General features: G+C 45.0%; 1 protein-coding gene and 1 long non-coding RNA gene across 4 annotated transcripts in view; one reads left to right on the top strand and one right to left on the bottom strand.

Moving 5' to 3' along the window:
* Positions 1–1763: 1763 nt before the first annotated feature.
* On the bottom strand, positions 1764–13946 carry LOC139045849 (uncharacterized). The gene is made up of 3 exons (XR_011505005.1): positions 13896–13946; positions 11062–11131; positions 1764–2628 (listed from the first exon to the last, which is right to left on the bottom strand). It is a non-coding gene; the product is annotated as an uncharacterized lncRNA (long non-coding RNA).
* Positions 13947–13980: 34 nt separating this feature from the next.
* The window catches only part of STK38 (serine/threonine kinase 38), a 112036-nt gene continuing 107045 nt past the window's right edge, over positions 13981–18971 (top strand). Inside the window, exons 1-2 of one of the 3 annotated variants that reach the window (XM_014830846.3) lie at positions 13981–14303; positions 18513–18645. In XM_014830846.3, coding sequence (XP_014686332.1) covers positions 18515–18645 — 131 coding nt within the window. In that variant the 5' untranslated portion in view covers positions 13981–14303; positions 18513–18514. Of the gene's footprint in view, positions 14304–18509; positions 18646–18971 lie in introns of all 3 variants that reach the window. The other 2 variants (XM_070514998.1, XM_014830847.3) reach the window with 2 other exon arrangements.

The raw sequence follows: 18971 nt of genomic DNA on the forward strand, positions 1-18971 counted from the left end.
TCAAATATTGACTCCATACCAGGGACAGATCCAGATTTTGTGGATCTAAGCTAATACAATTTTGAAAACTTAGGAGAAAAATAACGCTTATGGATACAGAATCAGGTGCAGCTCCTTGAAAGGGGCTCATGGAAGAGGGGCCCTGTGGCTTCAGCTTCAGTAGCTTCCTGCTTAATTGGCCTCAGTCTGCTCTTCATTAGTCCTTTATTTCTGACGCTCAGTTTGGTTTGGTTTGGTTTGGTTTGGTGAGGAAGATTGGCCCTGGGCTAGCATCTGTTGCCAATCTTCCTCTTCTTGCTTGAGGAAGATGGTCCCTGAGCTAACATCTGTGCCAGTCTTTCCCTATTTTTTGCATGTGGGATGCTGCCACAGCATGGCTTGATGAGTGGTGTGTAAGTCCCTGCCTGAGATCTGACCCCACGAACCCCTGGCCCTAAGCTAACATCCATGCCCATCTTCCTCTACTTTATATGTGGGACGCCCCCTCAGCATGGCCTGATGAGCAGTGCCATGTCCGCGCCCAGGATCCAAACCAGCGAAACCCTGGGCCGCTGAAGTGGAGCGTGCGAACCTAACCACTCGGCCACAGGGCCAGCCCCTAACACTCAGTTTTTTAATCTCTGAAATAGGAGTAACAATTCCTCTTTCTCATGGATGCCAGAAGAGCAATTGAAAGAACCTAGCTGAAGGACCTAGTGCAATGTTCTTTGACTAGATTCTCAATAAGTGATTGTTAATAATAACGATGATAATGCTTAAAAAATAGAATACTTCAATGAGAAGTCCATTTTTAAGCAGGGTTTTGAAATAAAAACATGATATGGAGAAAAATTATTTTGTCAGTTTGTTTAAACCTCAGCTCTGCCACTCAGCTCTCCCTGGAGCCCAATTATTCTGGTTTCTCCAAAGCTCTCTCTCCAAGGAGATATCTAAGTGAGGGCAAGAAAGCAGAGCTTTCAAAAACCAAGGCAGATAGAGAGAGTATCACGGGAGAAAGTTGTCTGCGGGGACTCCTGAAGGCCAGATTTCTGCTCTATGGCTGTCAAGAAGAAGAGAGATTTCAACTTTTTTTTTTTTTTGAGGAAGATTAGCCCTGAGCTAACTACTGCCAGTCCTCCTCTTTTTGCTGAGGAAGCCTGGCCCTGAGCTCACATCCATGCTCATCTTCCTCCACTTTATATGTGGGACGCCTGCCACAGCTTGGTGTGCCAAGTGGTACCATGTCCGCACCTGGGATCCAAACCAGCAAACCCCAGGCTGCTGAAGTGGAGGGTGTGCACTTAACCGCTGTGCCACCCGGCCAGTGCCAAGATTTCACCATTTTAAGTCTTTCTCAATCAGCCAAAGGAAGGCAGATGTCAAGGTGCGTCTGAAGGAGGCGTTGAGGGTGTTGAGGGAGAAGGCAGCCAGACTCTATCCTGGGAGTGTCAAGTTTTAGTCACCTGCAGGCAAACTCTTAGTGCGTGTTGTTCTGCTGTGTCCGGAGGGATTATCAAAAAGCAAGAGGCCTCTGGAGTCGGCCTCCTGCCCCTGGAGAACCAGCAGTATTTGCAGAAAAGCATGAGGTCACTGGCCTTCCACTTGCATCTGACATTTGCCTCCCAGGGTTTGAGATTCTAAAAAAAGGAGGTATGTTAATAATGCAGATTCAAAGAAAATGTGATGAGAGTGTTTCTCAAACATGTGGCTTCTCTCGGTTGTCTGCAGGCTTTTTGTTTGGGGTGACCGTGTTGCTCCATTTAGGTAATAAATAATAAATGGGGATATGTGGGAAGAGAAAGGTCAAAAAATGGTAGGAGGCAATTAGATTAATTAGGTAACTAAGGGGAGATATGTGGGTGATTATTAACTTTCTTGCTAGCTACGTTTAGGCACAAATACATGTTTTATTTTTCTTAATATTTACAAATGGCTCATACTCTTTGCTACTCAACAGTCACAAAATCTTCACATTTTCCCCCAGAAATTCCTCTGTGTAATGCTGAAGATGAAACAACACTTGTTTTTCTCCTCTCTGGCAAAATGATTTTTTTCTGTCTGCTACACCTATTTATCTACTAAGGACATCAGGCAGTTCTGGTTCATCTGCTGTCTTCACACCCACATTTCCTAGATTCTCAGTATCCACAGCACTGTGCCAGGAGGCTACTTTGGAATATTGACTGGTGGCTTTTGTCCCCAGGATTTTCTTTTCTCCATTGCCTTTCCCCCCATTCAATGAACCAAATGTTTGTTAACCCAGGGAAGGGTGGACCACGCTGAAAGAAGGAGTCCTCCTGACTTGGAGCCAGGACCCTGTGGGAAATAGAAAGGACCACGTGCAGACAACTCTCAGGGCTGGAAGAGTCCACCCCACCTCCAGGGAGATCAGGGTCCCCAGACTGAGGAGAAGCGGATGGAGAACTCAGAAGCGTGTGCATTCCAGGCCCTGTGCTGTGCCCCCATCACTGGTCCAGGCCTTCTGAGATGGGAGTTAGGAGCGGGGAGGAGAAGAATGCCCTGATAACGGTTTTGGTGTCTTCAGTGGTTGTTCTGTAAAATCTCATAGGAAGAGGCCGTGTGGCCACTGTCAGGTCCCCCTCAGGGACTGCTGCTTCAATCATTTCCAGTGACCACTTTGGATGAAATCTGGAAAAACATAAGGAAAATATTAAACTGTGTGAGGAGAATGAAAGAGAGCGTCCAGATCCCTTTAAACTAGCATTGCTGGGCACTGCGAACTCTCAGCACATTTCAGCCAGGCCAGCATAAGAGATCATGTTCAGGAGCAGAAAGCCACCCCCTCCTGTGTCTTCCCACCATAGGAGTCCCTGGACATTAGATACAACTCAGGGGAAAAGCTGGGGGTGTAGAATGACTCCAACACATCTAATTGCAATCTGTGATAATTGCTCCACAGGCAAAGTACGGGAAGCCATGTGGACTGGTCCAGGGGGACAGGGAAGGGCACCCTGGGCTGAGACCTGAAGGGTGAGTTAAAGATAACTAGGTGTTTGTGAAGGTAGCAAGAAAATAAAGTCCCTGGGCTGGCAATTACCCGGTGAGCCACCCAGAACTAATTACAAATACTGTCAAGAGGAAATCAGCAAGGAAACAAGGAGCAGGGACTGGTCAACAGTGGCAAATGCTGCCGAGAGGCCAAAGCAAATAAGGAGCACTGGATTAAAGAAGATGGAAGACATTGGTGTTCTCTTTGTCAAGAATAGTTTCAGCAGATTGTAGGAAGAAAGCAAAATGGCAGGAGGCTGAGACGTAGGGAAGGTGTAGCAATAAAGATGGTAAACAGAGACAACTCTTTCATGAAATTTGGCTGTGAAGGGAATGGTGGCGGTGGGAGCCGCACATGGGGTCAAAGGCAGAGACTTTAAATTGGGGAGCCTTTGAATATGTATAAACATTGCTGGCAAGCAGCAAGTAGAGAGAGCCGGTAAAAGAGAGAGGATGGAGAGGGTGGACTCAGGAGCAAAGGAGCCCTGAGGAACTAGGAAGTGACACAAGCCAAAGCCCAGGCAGGAAATTGGCCTGAAGAGGAAAAAAGTCTGAGAGTGAAGATGTCTGCAGATTTGGCGGCAGAAGGTGAGGGAGCCCTCTGTGAAGTGGGGCTGGTAGGATCTGCTAATGGCGGTGGGAAGGATTAGTAAAATCAAAGAACTGAAGAAGGTCGAAAAGAGCTGAAATAGCTAGTAGAGTGGGTACAAATTCCAGACGTGCAAGAAAAACCTTATTTTTCTGTACCTTTATTTCTATGAGCTCTCATTCCTCTAGGGGGCAGATGCTTCATCTCAGTGAGTTCAAGAAGCGATAACAGAGAGGCTGTAAGATTCAGGGGTCTGGAGCTCAGAGAAGGGAAATGAGCTGACAACATCAAATTTTGGGGTCAGCAGAACACAGTTTGTCTCTGGAGTCCCAGGAGTCACTGACGCGGCTCAGGGAGAGAGGAGGACAAAGAGCCAGACTCGGAAAACTCCAACATTTAAAGGCCGAGTAGAGAAAGGAGAATCAGCAAAGGAGATTCAGAGGGAAGAAAGAAAAGCAGGAGAGCATCAGGTTACAGAACTGAGGGAAGTGAATATTTTAAGTAAGTGAGATAAGAGGTCAATTAGGATTAGTATTATAAAATAGCCGTGAGTGTCAGGTCTTCTTTCTTTGGGTTGGGGCACAAAAAAACCAGTGAGAAGATATAATCATAATACCTACTCTTTATTTTTATTTATTTATTTTTTTAAAGACTTAATTTTTCCTTTTCCTCCCAAAGCCCCCTGGTAAATAGTTGTGCATTTTTAGTTGTGGGTCCTTCTGGTTGTGCTATGTGGGACGCTGCCCCAGCATGGCTTGATGAGCGGGGGCCATGTCAGTGCCTGGGATCCGAACCAGCGAAACCCTGGGCCGCCGAAGCGGAGTGCCTGAACTTAACCACTCAGCCACCAGGCCAGCCCCATACCTACTATTTATTGAGTACACAGTGCCTAATCATACCATTCAGCCAACTAATCAATTCTCAGTATATTAACTGAGGATACACCATGGGCTAAACTCTGTGCTGAGGACAATGTTCCCTCTCATTGTGCTCATCAGGGCTTCCCAACCTTTCTCACTGTCACACGTAAAAAACGATAACATTTGTACATCCCCTGAAGTAAATGGATGATGAGGCTCTTTAAGGCTGCCTGGCACCTCTGGCTACACCGAGGGCTGGGAGATCCATATTTCATCACCCCCTGCCTCTGACCCGAGTTCTTTCTATTCCTATAGTGACAATGACTGCAGAGGAGTTTTATTGTTATGAGGGCTGAGCTGGGGACCACCCAGGGTAAGAGCTGCTAGTAGTCAACAGGGGGTTAGTCAGAGCCTTGGAGAATGGGGCAGGTTTCAAAAGGTTTAAAAAAAAAAATGCTAGGGGCCAGCCCGTGACCTAGTGGTTAAGTTAAGCATGCTCTGCTTCACCGGTGCTGGCCCAGTTCCCAGATATGGACCTACACCACTTGTTGGCAATCATGCTGTGGCAGTGACCCACATACAAAATAGAGGAAGATTGGCACAGATGTTAGCTCAGGGCGAATCTTCCTCAGCAAAAAAAAAAAAGAAAGAAAGAAAGAAATAAGAAAAGCTACATTAGATTGTTCAGCTTTCACTAATGAGGAGGGGTGGGGAGAAAGAGGAAAAGAGAGGGGGGGAGAAAAGTTTATTCTAAAAATTAGGGAGGGGAAAACTTATTCTAAAAATTAGGAAGATTGGGGCTGGCCCCGTGGCCGAGTGATTAAGTTCGCGCGCTCTGCTGCAGGCGGCCCAGTGTTTCGTTGGTTCAAATCCTGGGCGCAGACATGGCACTGCTCATCGAGCCACGCTGAGGCAGTGTCCCACATGCCACAACTAGAAGGACCCACATCGAAGAATATACAACTATGTACTGGAGGGCTTTGGGGAGAAAAAGGAAAAAGATAAAATCTTAAAAAAAAAAATTAGGAAGATTAAGCTTTGAGGTTCTTGAAGCAGTCTGAGATTCAACCTTAAGATTTAGGAGGTGAAAACACTTGTGAATTTCTGTTTGGCACAAGTGTGTCCACAGGTGCTGGTGCCTGCTCTGACTGTGCACAGTGCACAAGCAGCAGCACCCTGAGAGAATTTTGTTCCCCACGATAGAGTGCAACCGAAACAGGACTTCAGGGGTCAAATCCGATTGTCAATGGAATAATAGAGTTCACTCTTAAAAAATTCATTTTGGTATATCCATCACTGGAAAATTATACAGCCCTTAAAAAACCAATGAGGCAATTCTATTTGTCCTGATATGGAAGGATTTCCAAGATTTATTTCTCAGTGAAAAGTACAAAGTACAAAACAGTGCATTTGGAGTACTGTTTTCAGAATAGGTTATATATGGATATGTTTGCATGTGCAAAGAACATGGAAGGAGACACAAGATACTGATGACGAAGGTGGCCCATGGGGAGGGGAGCTCGGTGATCAGGGATCAAGGCGGGGTGTTTTCATCGTATACTCTTTTGAATTTTGTACTAAGGATTACTTATTTAATAAATAAATACATGTAAATACATAAAAGATGCCTTTGGTGAATCATTTTACAAGGTTCATTTGTAATACGAACAGCCACTCCCTATTTTGCTTTGGAAATGTTGACATTTGTGTACTGGGTGTTCTTAAAGCATGAAATACCAGAGTCCAAACCACACCCTGAGTGTTCTACATTTGAGGTCACTGACAAGACCAGCCATGCAAGTGTGACTTTCCAAAAGGCCAAACATTGTCAAGAGAGGCAGAACGAGTGGCAGGGGGCTTGATGCATTCCCAGCATCTGAGAACATCAGACAGAGAGGACGGTGGAGAGAGTTGGTACCATCTTCTTTCTTTTTTTTTTTTGAGGAAGATTAGCCCTGAGCTAACATCTGCTGCCAAGCCTCCTCTTTTTTTTTTTTTTTTTTTTTTTTGCTGAGGAAGACTGGCCCTGAGCTCACATCCGTGCCCATCTCCCTCTAGTTTATATGGGGGATGCCTACCACAGCATGGCTTGCTGCACAGTGCCATGTCCACACCCAGGATCTGAACCGGCGAACCCCGGGCCGCCGAAGCAGAACGTGCGCACTTAACTGCTGAGCCACCAGGTCAGCCCCTCCTTTGTTTATAAATGAGGAAACCAAGGCCTAAAGGAGGAGTCTTGCTAATAGAGAGATCATGCCATTTTGTGTAAATAATGGAGAAAAATAAGTCTCTATATTCCTATTTGCAGAAAGAACTCCAGAAATACATAAAACACTATTATGAATGGCTAACATGTGGAGAGGGAAGGTGAGAAATGGGAGGACGGGAGACAGAGGTACGAAGGAGATTTTCACTTGGAACCTTTTATAATCCTTGATCTATATTTGAACAATACAAACCTATTTAAACACTTTTAGAGATGGACCATGACATCAACATGACTTACAATTCAGCTTTTAAGGAAGACAGCGTGAGGCTGCAGTCTCAGAGATAAATGAAGAATCTTGTGTTCAAAGCACAGGTCAGCGCATTTGAAACACTGCCGCTTCAAATGCCAATGACTGCCTGAATTATTTTACCAAATCGAGATTTGTTTGAGATAACATGGGCCATGAGCGGGGCTTAGATCTCATTTTAGACCATAGGCAGACTTGTCAAAGTCATGCAGTAGCAGCCCCTTGCTAGTCTGTGGATTCAGTTGCATGGAGAGAGGAGAGTGGACAGGAAGTCAGGAAACCTGGTTCTAGCTGAGCTTTGCAATTTAATTCACCTGTGACTTTGGGCCACTTATTCCACTCCTTAGGCGAGTTTTCACACCTGTAAAATGGAAGGCTTAGATGAAGAGATCTCCAGGTTCCCTTTCGGCTCTGATATTATTGGATTCTGAAACAGTCGTTAGCAAGTCAGAAGTAAAGGAAAATTCATGAGATCATTTTTCAAAGCCGGGAGATGGTAACGGGCCGTTGGGTCTTCTTTTGCTTCTCTGACTTGAAGCTATATAAGACCTACCAAGTGATCATCTTGTCCCCTTTCTCCTATGACTAAAGAAGAGACACCCTGATGATGACCATCTGGTTTAGAGAAATGTTAATCAGTGCTCCATGAAACATCTCAAATACATTTGGGGAGTCCTGTAATAAACGTTCCTGGTGGAGAGTCGTGATGCTATTAAAGGTCCTGAGAAGTCCTGCAAAAAGGAAACTCATAATTTTACTTAACCCAGCATTTCCAAAACTTATGGATATGGAACGCTTCGGTGTCCTATGACCTCTATTTGGAACAAATGGGATTCCCATGCCTCCGTTTTTATGGAATTTATGAGATCAGCTATCTGTTGGCATCCGGGACAGTTCCGGGGCCTCTGCAAATCTGGGAAGATTTTGCACATTCCTCAGGGAGCCTGAGAGTCTTGTGATTCACGCAGCTCTCCACCCCACCAGTTGAAAGAAAACCTTTCAGCAGCGGGAGCCTCAGAAACTCCCTTGTTTTACAGGAAGTTTCCCATCTAAGCACGATGAGGTCAGTGGATGTCTTCTCCCTCTCACTTCTGGCTTTCAGATTTATTTTTGCTTTGGGGAACTTGTTTTTGTCACTCTTTTTGTTCAGAAATTATAGTTCTCTTTCTCTCCTTGCTCCACAAGGTTTGTATACTCTCTTCCCTCCCAAACAGGTAAATGGGAAAAGTCTATCTATCATTTGGGTACTAGACCTGCCATGTTTCACATCCTTCACTAGTTTTTGAGGTTTTTCCACCCTCAACTCCCAAAGAAACGTTGACTCATCGTGACACACACACACACACACAGTCATTTGGAAAAAATTAACTTAAAATCTGTATTTCTTAAGACTTCTCACTTATTTTGGCCCCATCATGAAGCATTCAGTTTAAGTAAAAATCTCTAAGAAGGCAAAATCACATGATCAAAGTTATCATTGGACTATGTGTTGGTATATCTGTAAGTCTGAAACCAAGAAATAACATGAAAAGCTATCTTTGCATTTAGTGCTTTCTTTTAGATTTTTGTTTGTTTGTTTTTTCGGCGAGGAAGATTGTCGCTGAGCTGACATCTGTGCCAGTCTTTCTCGATCTTGTATGTGGGATGCTGCCACAGCATGGCTTGATGAGTGGTGTGTAGGTCCGAACCTGAGATCTGTCCCACAAATGCCAGGCCATCGAAGCAGAGTGCACACACTTAACTTCTATGCCACCGGGCTGGCCCCTTTAGTGCTTTCTTTACTATGAGGTTTTCAGGTTTGTAGCCTAAGCATTAGGATAAAAATGACTAGTCAGACAGCTGCTGCAGGCCCAGTTAATTACACTAATGCTTCCTAGAAGGACTGGACCTGCAAATAAATTCTTTCTCCTGGCCAGGCTTGGTTATTGGCATTTACCACACAATATATGCTGTCTGAGCTCAGCATTGTTCCTGTTGCTCTCCTAGGATAGTGGGAAAGAAATGGAGATGAGAAGGCAGCTGGATGGGGGTGGAAGAGGCATCCACTGACGCTCCCATCCACTTTATCCACCCTAGCACAATTCCACGATGGGTTGTCTTAGTTCACTTGGGAAATATTTGCTGAAAACTATTGCTGATATTTAAAGGGAGGGCCATGAGATTAAGTGGGAGGGGGACACTAAAGAGAAAAAAAAAATCGTGGGAGAGAGATTACATAGGAGGATGGAGGGTGTGATATTTAATTTTCTGTGTCAACTTGGCTAGGCTATGGTCCCCAGTTTGGTCAAACACTACTCTAGATGTTGCTTGGAAGGTATGTTTTAGATACTATTAACATTTATAATCACTTTAAGTTAAGCAGATGACCCTCCATAATGTGGGTGGGCCTCACCCAATCACTTGAAGGCATTAAGAACAAAGGCTGAGGTGTCCCAAGGAAGAAGGAATTCTACCTCAAGATGACAATGTAGAAATCCTGAATTTCCAGCCTGCTGGGTTACCCTGTGGGTTTCAGACTCAAGACTGCAACATTAACTCTTGCCTGTGTTTTCAGCCTGCCAGCCTACCCTACAGATTTAGGACTTGCCAGGCCTCACAATCACGTGAGCCAGTTCCTTAAAACAAATCTGTCTCTCTCTCTCTCTCTAGCCTATTGCTTCTGTTTCTCTGGGAACCCTGAGTAATACAGAGGGCTCCAGAAAGGATGACCCTAGAGAAAAAAATGGAGCTGACAGACTGTGGGTTTGGCCACAATCTGAGAAAAGTTTTCCAGTCTTGGCAGAAAGCTTGCGGAAAAATCAGCGACAGATATTTTAAAACAAAACCAGCAAAGGGAAACACTTAGGCCATCGTTAACTCCAGGGAAAACGAAAAATAGTACAAGAAGATAGGGTAATTATTCTGCCCTGCTTGGCTCAGTTGTAAACACTAAATATTAATTTAAGAAGAATGGCAGACGTATAGAAGAAGTTATGTGGAAGTTGTGGTGTAAGTGAGTTAAAATCTCATCTTCAGTGAGGAAATTAAAAAATACCTGAAACTGAAAATTTACACAATACCATGTTATTTAGCACCAAGGAGGTAAACAGCAGAAGAAACAACTAAAAGCGTTGAAAGCAGCTGCTTCTGCCGAGTGAGTCCAGTGGGAGTGGGTGGGGCAGGCAATTGTTTATCATCATAAGTCTTGTAGAGCGTTTGGTTTCTTTCAAGTCCATATGTGTATTACTCTGATAAAAATAAAAACTGAATTAAAAGTTATGTGAGTCCAATGGGGAAAGTTGGGAAAGTACAGAAAAGTATAAAGAAGAAAATAATAACCACTCACAATTCTTCCACTCTGAGAAAACAACTATGCACATTTCAGAGGAAGAGGATTATTAAATAAATTTGCTGAGATTAAATTGTTAGAGCTTGAGGATTTCAAAATATTACAACTTAAGGTATAAACGAACAAATAATAACAGGATAATTAACTGCATGTGTAATATTGTGGGTATAATTATATTCAGTATAATCATATACAATATGAGCCCATATGTGTTTATATGTGTATTAGAAAGTAGTCTGGAGGGATACTCACCCAAATGTTACTTGGTGGTGACCAGGGCCAGGACTAGGGTGGGCAAGCGAGGTGCCTCGGATACACAACATAAGGACGAGCTTACTCTCACGGTCACGCAAGCGCCGGGGCCGCATCTGAGCTTGCACGCCTCCTTCAGTGCTGTGTCCTAGGTGCTTCACTTGCCTCACCCGCGTCTGGCCCTGGTAGGGACCTAGGGCTGCCGGATCATGGGCTCTTTCTCCTTCTGATTTTTCCCTTAGATCCATGTTCAAGTTCCTGGCTACTCCAAGTGTGGTACATGGACCAGCGGCATTAGCATCACCTGGGAGCTTGTTTGAAATGCAGAATCTCAGCCCTGCTCAGACTATTTGAATCGGAACCTGTAGTTTAACTGAATCCCAGGGGATTTGTGTGCGTGTTACAGTTTGAGAAACACTGGGCTAGCAGACACCAAGCACAGTTCCTATCCTCTTATGGTAGGAATTTTCAGAGGCAACTGATGTCATTGCCCCCAATGGGTGGGGCACACACTACGGGGTAACATACCTGTCCTTTAGAGGACTGTGGGTGCTGCTGAGATGCTGGGTGTCAACGGGTGAAGTAATCGCAGGTCAGCCTGATGGAGGAGAAGCAAGTGATTCCCTTGGGACAAAGAACAATTTGGAGCAACGTTTAAAAAGAAAGGATGGGGCAGCCCAGTGGCACAGCAGTTAAGTGCATATGTTCTGCTTTGGCAGCCCGGGGTTTGCCGGTTCAGATTCCGGGTGTGGACATGGCACTGCTTGGCAAGCCATGCTGTGGCAGGTGTCCCACGTATAAAGTAGAGAAAGATGGGCATGGATGTTAGCTCAGGGCCAGTCTCCCTCAGCAAAAAGAGGATTGGCAGCAGTTAGCTCAGGGCTAGTCTTCCTCAAAAAAAAAAAAAAAAAAAGGGAAGGCTAGTGGCTCTGAAACTGGGGAAAAGAGCAAGACAAAAAAGTATTCACACCAAGTAACTCAAGTCCCATGGGGATAAAGAATAACAGTGTATACGGTTGTTTTTTCTAAAAGTTTTTAGAGAAATTTGTTATAAAACTGAGAAGCTTGGATTAGGTGATTTATATAGTAATTATAATTTTATGAGGGCAGAGATAATATATGATAGAAAATATAAAGGGATTGACTCTGTTCAGTGTTCCCATTAACCAGAAGTCAATTAACAAGGGTCCTGCTATATGTCAGTTCTCCATTTAGGTTAGTAAATTAGACTAAGAACAGCAAAGTAATATAATTACCATGGCAGACATTATTAGCTAGATAACCCCAAACCCCTTTCTTCCTTGCCTGCCCCCATTACAGAGCATAAAAAAGCTGAATACTGCTTTCCCAAGGAGGGTGGCCATGTGATACAATTCTGGCCAATGAGACCTCAGTGGAAGTCTCTAGAAACTCTAGCAAGCAGCCCCCATTCTTGCTGGAGTGGATTCAGAGCGATCTTTTCAGGGCCTGGAGCAGGATAAGGTGAGCAAGACACTCAACTAGGTACAAAATTTATGCGGGTGGCAAAAACTCAGCAATCAAGATATCTTAAGAAATAAAAATCAATGTAAAAAAATCCATGATGAACAAAATAGCAACATTTAAAATAAAGGCAGGATCCAATAACACCAGTATTAGAGTGAGGCAAATGAGTCCAAGTCCAGGGACAGATCACCCTACTTTCCAGCTCACAGTCTGGAGTGGGTAAGTGACTGGTGGCACTGTGGTTTTGTGCCCACTCCCTAGGCGCAAGGAAGTCTAGGAGGCAGGATGTCTGGAATTGCCAGTTTTGATAGTGAGAAGTGGGAAAGACACGAAAGGGATTCAGGACCTAGGGGGTCAAAACGAACGACAAATATGCGCCACACTTTCTGGAGTCAGGGTAAAATGCCATCTCTTGGATCCATGAAGGGAGAGCAGCATATTCTGGCTGGGCTATTTTGAGGAAAATTTTAGTATTTATTAGAGTTAGGGTACAGATAAATTAACATAGGACTATAGAGAGCAGAGAATGAAATCTCTCTTCTGAAACTGGGAAAGCTCCAAAAAAAGGATAAGATTTGATCTGGGCTTTAGACAAAGGAAAGGGGAAAGCAGAAAGAACACTGAATCTGCAGGCAGAAAATGGAGTTCTCAGCTTCCCTGCTCGACTTAACAGCTGTGAGAATTCGGGCAAGTCACTTTGCTTCTCCTGAGTGAGCTTTAGTTACTATATCCGTAAAATCTCCTCCTATGTGACCTGCCAAAGAGTTGGGAGGATCAACAGAGATTAAATGAGTGAATGCGGTTTATGAACTGAGAAGCACTATTCAAACATCTACCACTGTCATTAAGTGGTTAAGGATGGGAAGGACTTTGACACAAAAGGCTTTGGGCAGAAGGGCCTCTAGGCAGAGAGAATGAAAGGTGAGGTGGTTTTCGCGTGAGGCTAGACAAAAGGAAACTGGGCTTTGAAGTCTAGAAAGATGAAAGAAGTCAAGGAAGGCCTATCTTTTTAAAATCATTAAGGAAACAAAGCCTGGGACCCCAAGCTTGAAGGATCAAACCAAGCTCTATGGTCTTACGAGCAGTTACACAAGAGAGTGAGGCACCGTAATACCACAAAACACCTTAATGATGGCTTGCACACATGCTGTTTTCGCTCCCTGGATGGCCCCTTTAAAGCAGGCAGGGGCTGCGTGCGTCTCACTCATCTTTGTTTCCAGGAGACTGACACTTTCTGGTCAAGAGCACCGTGCTCCATTTTCAAGAAATGAGTGAGTGTCCAAAGGCTTAGGACCTCTTTACCCCAAGGGGTAGTACAGGCTAAGCGGTTGGGTAGCCTTAGACAGTAGGTTCCTCTATGCACACTGGGACGCCCTTCCGGTAGCCGACATCCAAACCTACGAGGTCTCGCCAGATGCCAAGGTGAAGCGTGTTAATCCTTACTGTAAGGAATAGTAGGTGGGGCCAACGGCTCCCGCAGACCTCTTGCTACGATGGTCGAAAATCAAGGGAAGGTGGCGGGTGACGAATATACAGATGATAAAATTTCGTAGAACTACAGATGCGCGCGAGCACGCAAACACGCACAAATGCGTGCATGCGAACCTGGTTAATCTGAGCAAGGTCCGTAATCCAGTTAATTGTATTGGGTTAGTTAATTGTATCGTGCCAGGGTCAATTTCCTGGTTTTGACGATGTAGTGTAGTTATGTAAGATGTTGAAGGAAGCTGGGTGGGTGATGGGGATACAGGACTTCTTTACACTAACTGCAACTTTTTGTGAATCTATAATTATTCCAAAATAAAAAGTGAAATAAAACAAGACCAAAGGAAACCTCTGCCGAACCCAACCCAGCCCACCCGCAGGCCGCCGCACACCTGACATCTCTCCCCTCAGCCGGGCGTGTCCTGCTCGGGTAGCGCGGGGCGGGGCGGGGGCGTGGCGGGGCTGCGCACGCGCAGTCCTGAAATCCCTGCCGCGTCGCCGGGAAGTCACGCTTGCGCAGTCTCGGCCTGCGGCCGCCGCGCCAGCCCGTGTCTGCGGCGGGGGACCCGGCTCCCTTGGCCCCTCCGCGCTGCCGTCTTTTCCGGCAGTTGGGGCGCTTCCTGTTGTCCTCGCCCGCAACGGCCCCTCGGCCGCTACTTCAGAGCCCCTGACGCGTCCCCTCCGGTCCTCTGTTCGGCTGGCTGCTGCCGCTGGGGCTTGGCCCGTGCGCACGTCCAGACGGCCGGCCGGCGGCGTAGGAGGCTGCCCGCCGCCCTCAGCGCCGCCTCCCCGGGGCTCTGGTGAGTGTCCTGCTGCCGCTGTCCTCAGTCGGTCGCAGGCTTTTTCCTTCATCACCTCTTTCCCCAGCCCTTTTTGGGGCTCTGCCCTCCCGCCGCGCCCTCCTTCCAGACCTGTGCTCCCGGCCCCTGGCCGCTCCCCTCCCCTCCTGACAGTCCCCCTCCTCCCGCTCCCGGAGGCTCCTTGTGGGTCCCCTCCGCACTCCCCATCCCAGGCTCCCCACCCCGTCGTTTCTCTTCCTTCGCGTGCAGCCGGGGCGGGGAGCCAGGCGCTCTCCTCCTTTACGTGTCGCCCGCTTTGTCTGCTCGCTGCCACCGCGCCGTCCCCGCCGGGATCTCGGTCGTGACCAGTTTCCACCACCTCCTCTTTTTCCTGGGGTCTGAGAACCTGAGGGCTGTTGTGTGAGGCAGAGGTGTGGAAAGCCCGCCTTGAGGTGGGGTAATTTAGCGTCTGCCCCCTTCCCCATGGTTCGTCTTAGGGTGCGGGGCTTCATGTCCCAGGAGAGTTTAGTGAACTCTTCTTGTAAGAAGAGAGTGGGAGAGGAAAGTCGAGGAGGACTTGGAGGAGAAGCCGTGTCAGGAAGTGTGCAGGACGGCTGGTGGAGAGGACAGGTCTCCCAGCCGCGCCTGGAATTGACTAAAAGACGCCCGGGGCCACTGGTTCCTTTTGAAACGTACCGAGGAAGGTTGGAGTGCGGTAGGCTCTGTGCTTCTTCTCCCTTTCAGCTCACCTCTGCTGCGAATTAGAACTCACCAAGCGGTAGAGGTGGTTTCCCCCAAACGTAAAACTACCACCGCCACCGTAAGAGGCTCCACTGTCCACCCCAAACCTTGGACATCATCTTCCTCCTGAGGAGGTGGGAGCTCTGCAGAGGAAAGCGTTCCGTGTCCCGACCCTGCGCGCATACGTATTCTCCCCTCCTAGTCAGGGGCATAATAAAGGAGAGATTTCCTAGTAAATCTTTTATAAGGTGCTTCCTAAGTGCATAGCGTTGCGCAGAAGATGGGGGAAGGATATTACAAAGTAGCATCAGACAGGGTGCGTGCTTTCCAGTGGCTTACAGTGCAGTAGGAAAAGTTAAATATGTGACTCTTAAGGAATAATCTTAGTGCGAGTATTGAATTGGAGTCAACGTTGTCCAAAAAAAAAGATGTTGAACTGTCAGTCACAAAGAAAGAAATGAAGAATTGGTGAGAGAAGGGGTATTTGTGGAGCTAACAGAGTACCATCGTGAATTCAGTCAACGAGGCTTAACTGTCTAGATTGAATAAAACAGCGGTTTTCATTTGATCTCCTTTTATGTTTGCAGTACCTACCTCTGACTTATGAGGATCATGTTCTTTTGTTACATTTTTTAAACTTTTAAGAATTTCTCACCTACCTATTGTTCCCTAATTCTGCAGAGTTGGAGAGTGGAACAAATAGGGCAAGGGCCTCCCGTGGCCTGTAGGTCAGGGCATGAAGGCTTGAATTATCAAAAGCAGGAGGGAAAGCCTTGTCTTATTGAAAGCACTTGGTTGACCCAGTAAACCTATAAATTACTGTAGGGCAATAGTAATTCTCTCTTTTGATGACAGGTTATTAGAATTAAGCTAACCCTTTATGAGTGGGGAAAGAGGAGGAGGGGGTTTTGAAGAAAGGTCAAAGGGGAAGACAGTGCAACCTTTGCCCTTACATTAGAGACTGTATGTGAAGGTTGAAAACCATTCTGCTAGAAAGTTTGTTGGCCGAGTATATGAAGATCTTTGAGTGCGCTTACTCTCCTGTTGATCTTTTAAAAAGTTCACAGTCATCCCAGTGACTCAAATGGGGCAAAACTTTTCCCCCTAAGTTTTTATATACCTATCAATGTTAATGTAATTTTGTTGTTTAGCTTTGTTGACAAATAAAAAATCATTAACTTGCTCAACTTAGAGTTATTAACCACCTATTATGTGGAAGGCACTGTTTGTCTTAGGCTTAAACACTCTGGTTGTTGTATTTTTATGTTGAAATAATTTCAGTTGTTCAACTGTAGCTACATATATGTATAAAGGGTCTCCAGAAATTTTCAGACAAGGGAGGAGTACAAAGTGCTTGCTTGCTTCAGACTTGTTTTTAAATCTGGTTTTAAAATTTCTTCACCAAACTTAGAGTACATGTGGTTTTCATTGTGGGTGGAGGGGGTACAGGCTGACAAATAAGGAACCACACCCAAGCTTCAAAAACCAAACAGAGATTTTAAAAAAATTCTTCTACTGATATCCTAAAAACATTTGAGTTTGCTTTGGTATTAGTAGAAACTTCCCCATAAAAAATAACATTTTGTAGTTATGTAGAGCTGAGTACAATGTCTTGAATTTGTGGTTACTGATCATTTTGGGACATCATGAAACAAAATGTTTGAAGTAGAACCTTGATTTTGAATCTCTGCTCTGAAAGGATTATTCTTTATGTAATTTTCCCTTGAGTATCTTTTTTATAAAATTGCTTAATGTTGTCTTTTTTCTTAGTAATAACAAGTTTGCACATTCCTTAAAAGCTTTAGTTTAATCTACAAAACAATTAAAAAAGCTGGTAAGTGTTAAGGAGAGGACTTTAAGAAAACTTTTCATAAAATGCACTATCTTTGAAAATCGCCCTTGGCCCCTGCTGATTTTTATTTTATCCGGATGAAACGACAGACAGTGGCAGGTCATGTGGGAGGAAGGCACAATAAGGACAAAGTGTATTGAGCATTATTGCCAGTGCTGGAGCAGGTTAAGGTTGGTGAACAATCTGGCCAAGTGTGACAATATAGATTGACAAAAATACCTGGGGGATTGGGGCTGGCCTGGTGGCGTAGTGGTTAAGTTTGCATGTTCCGCTTCAGCGGCCTGGGGTTCGCTGGTTTGGATCCTGGGCCCAGACCTACACACTGCTCATCAAGCCATGCTTTGGTGGCATCCCACGTAGAAGAACAAGAATGACCTACGACTAGGATATACGACCATGTACTGGGGCTTTAGGGAGAAAAAAATAAAAGAGGAAGATTGGCAACAGATGTTAGCTCAGGGCCAATCTTCCTCACCAAAAAAGCCCACAAAACCCAAAAAACTACAGCCTGGGGGAAAATGAGATTTAAACTTAGGGAAAAAAACCTTCTATAAGCTATCTAAACCTTGTTGGTATTGGTTTTCTCATGTGTAAAACCAGGAAGTTAGGGTCCCTTGCTTTTAAGGTACCTTCCATCACTAAAATTATGATTCAGGTTTTTTCTTTGTAATATTGTTTCCATCACAGGTCTTTATTTTAACCTATCAATTCAAATAAACAGCAAACGTATATCAAATACCATGAGACATGTCAGAGTACATGTATACCTATAGATGAGGATTTTAGTTACAGATTTTTTTTTTTGAGGAAGATTAGCCCTGAGCTAACTACTGCCAATCCTCCTCTTTTTGCTGAGGAAGCCTGGCCCTGAGCTCACATCTGTGCCCATCTTCCTCTACTTTATACGTGGGACGCCTACCACAGCATGGTGTGCCAAGCGGTGCCGTGTCCACACCCAGGGTCTGAACCGGCGAACGCCGGGCAGCCGAGAATCGGAACATGTTCACTTAACCGCTGCGCCACTGGGCTGGCCCCCATGGTATTTCTTAGTATGTGTCCACAGAATAAAATAAAATAAATATTATTTATTTATTTCCTTATTAACTTGCCTCCTACTTCCTATAAGACAAATGATGCCATAATGAACCTCTTATCTGTAACGCACATCCTTGTATGTGTCCCTTTAAGAGCCTGTGTGACAATTCCTCTAGGTCTGATACCAGGGATGATATTTCTGGGTCACAGGACATTAATATACACTTATTTTCACCAAGTACTCTGTTTGTTTGGCTTTTTTGCGTATTATAGTCATGTGTTGCTTAACAATGAGGATACATTCGGAGAAATGTGTTGTTAGGCGATTTCGTCTTTGTGCGAACATCATAGAGTGTGCTTAAATAAACCTAGATGGTATAGCGTACTACACATCTAGGCTATATGGAACTAATCTTGTGGGACAGCTACTGTATATGTGGTCTGTTGTTGACCGAAATGTCGTTATGTGGTGCATGACTGTACTTGTTTGTCCTCCAGAAAACTTGTACCAATTTACATTGCTGCCAGTAGGGTGGGAGAATGCATAATTGGTGTATTCTAGCTCCAAAGCTAATACCTCTTCTTTTCTTTGTTCCTAGCAGCCATGGCAATGACAGGCTCAACACCTTGCTCGTCCATGAGTAATCATACAAAGGAAAGGGTGACAATGACCAAAGTGACACTGGAGAATTTTTATAGCAACCTTATCGCTCAGCATGAAGAACGAGAAATGAGGTAAAGATTTGACACAGTTTGTTTGAGAAAATTTTGTCATGGTTTTGGCATTTGTGTCTGGTATTATAAAACACATTCACAATATCAATGAAAGGGGACAAGGATAGCACCAGCCATGGTATAGCCTTGTTATAGCCCATCCCATTACAATGGAATGACAGTGTCACTGATTTCCAAAGCCCTTGCTATTAACCCACTCATTTCTACTACTGGTCAATAACACATAATTCCATGGTAGTATAAAAAAATTAATTGGGGATAGATCCTTGGAGTTCATTGTTAAAGCAGCGTGATGTAGTGGAAAGAGCAGGCCTTATGGAGTCAGA

This window comes from Equus asinus, chromosome 8 (assembly GCF_041296235.1).
Source record: "Equus asinus isolate D_3611 breed Donkey chromosome 8, EquAss-T2T_v2, whole genome shotgun sequence".
Taxonomy (NCBI): domain Eukaryota; kingdom Metazoa; phylum Chordata; class Mammalia; order Perissodactyla; family Equidae; genus Equus; species Equus asinus.